General features: G+C 61.7%; 1 protein-coding gene across 1 annotated transcript in view; it reads right to left on the bottom strand.

Annotated features, from left to right (window-relative positions):
- Positions 1 to 652, bottom strand: part of FGF17 (fibroblast growth factor 17) — a gene marked incomplete at both ends in the record, with an annotated part of 2,238 nt that overhangs the window by 537 nt on the left and 1,049 nt on the right. Inside the window, one exon of the mRNA XM_010145566.1 lies at positions 152 to 258. Coding sequence (XP_010143868.1) covers positions 152 to 258 — 107 coding nt within the window. The remainder of the gene's footprint in view (positions 1 to 151; positions 259 to 652) is intronic.

Here is a 652-nt window from a genome sequence, read left to right as displayed (position 1 = left end):
GGCTGACAGAGGGGAAGGGGGCTGGCAGCTTCTGGGAGGGACCCACACAGCCCCCCTATGACTGGGGACACGGGACCAGCATTGGCCGAGCATCCCAGCTCCGGCTGCTCAGGGCTGGGCTCTGAGCACACAGAGAGGGACCAGGACTCACTTTCCCAACGAGCTTCCCCCTCTTGCTCATGCAGATGTACTTCTTGCTCTCAGCTCCCTTGATCCGGACGCGGCTCCCGAAGGTGTCTGTCTCCACGATCAGCTTGGCTGTGAGGAGCAGAATAAAGGGGAAGTGTCCCACGGGGGCTGTGGAACCCCTCCATGAGCTACCAGCCCCATTCCCTTCTCCCTACCCCCCTCTCGCCCCCCAGCATCCCTCCCTGCCCATCACCAGTGGGCCTGGGAGAACAGTGAGCCCCCACAGCCGGGGCAGGGCAGCTCTTGCCGGGGGCTGCTCCCGAGCCAGGATGCTAAAGAGCCTTTGTTAAAAGGCAGCAGAGTCAAACTGGGTGTTTGATGAGAGCAACAGCCCCTTCTTCCCTCCCCGCCCCGGCACACCAGCATTGTCGGCCAGTCAATGGGTTCTCCAGGGCTAGACCAAGCCCAGCACCTGACGGGTTAATTCTCCTCATCCTCATTGTCTCCATCCACGACTGCAAAG

The sequence above is a fragment of the Buceros rhinoceros genome, unplaced genomic scaffold, assembly GCF_000710305.1.
Source record: "Buceros rhinoceros silvestris isolate BGI_N320 unplaced genomic scaffold, ASM71030v1 scaffold39461, whole genome shotgun sequence".
NCBI lineage: Eukaryota > Metazoa > Chordata > Aves > Bucerotiformes > Bucerotidae > Buceros > Buceros rhinoceros.
The sequence above is the reverse complement of the archived record's forward strand: the minus strand, read 5'-3'. Positions and strand labels throughout refer to the sequence as shown.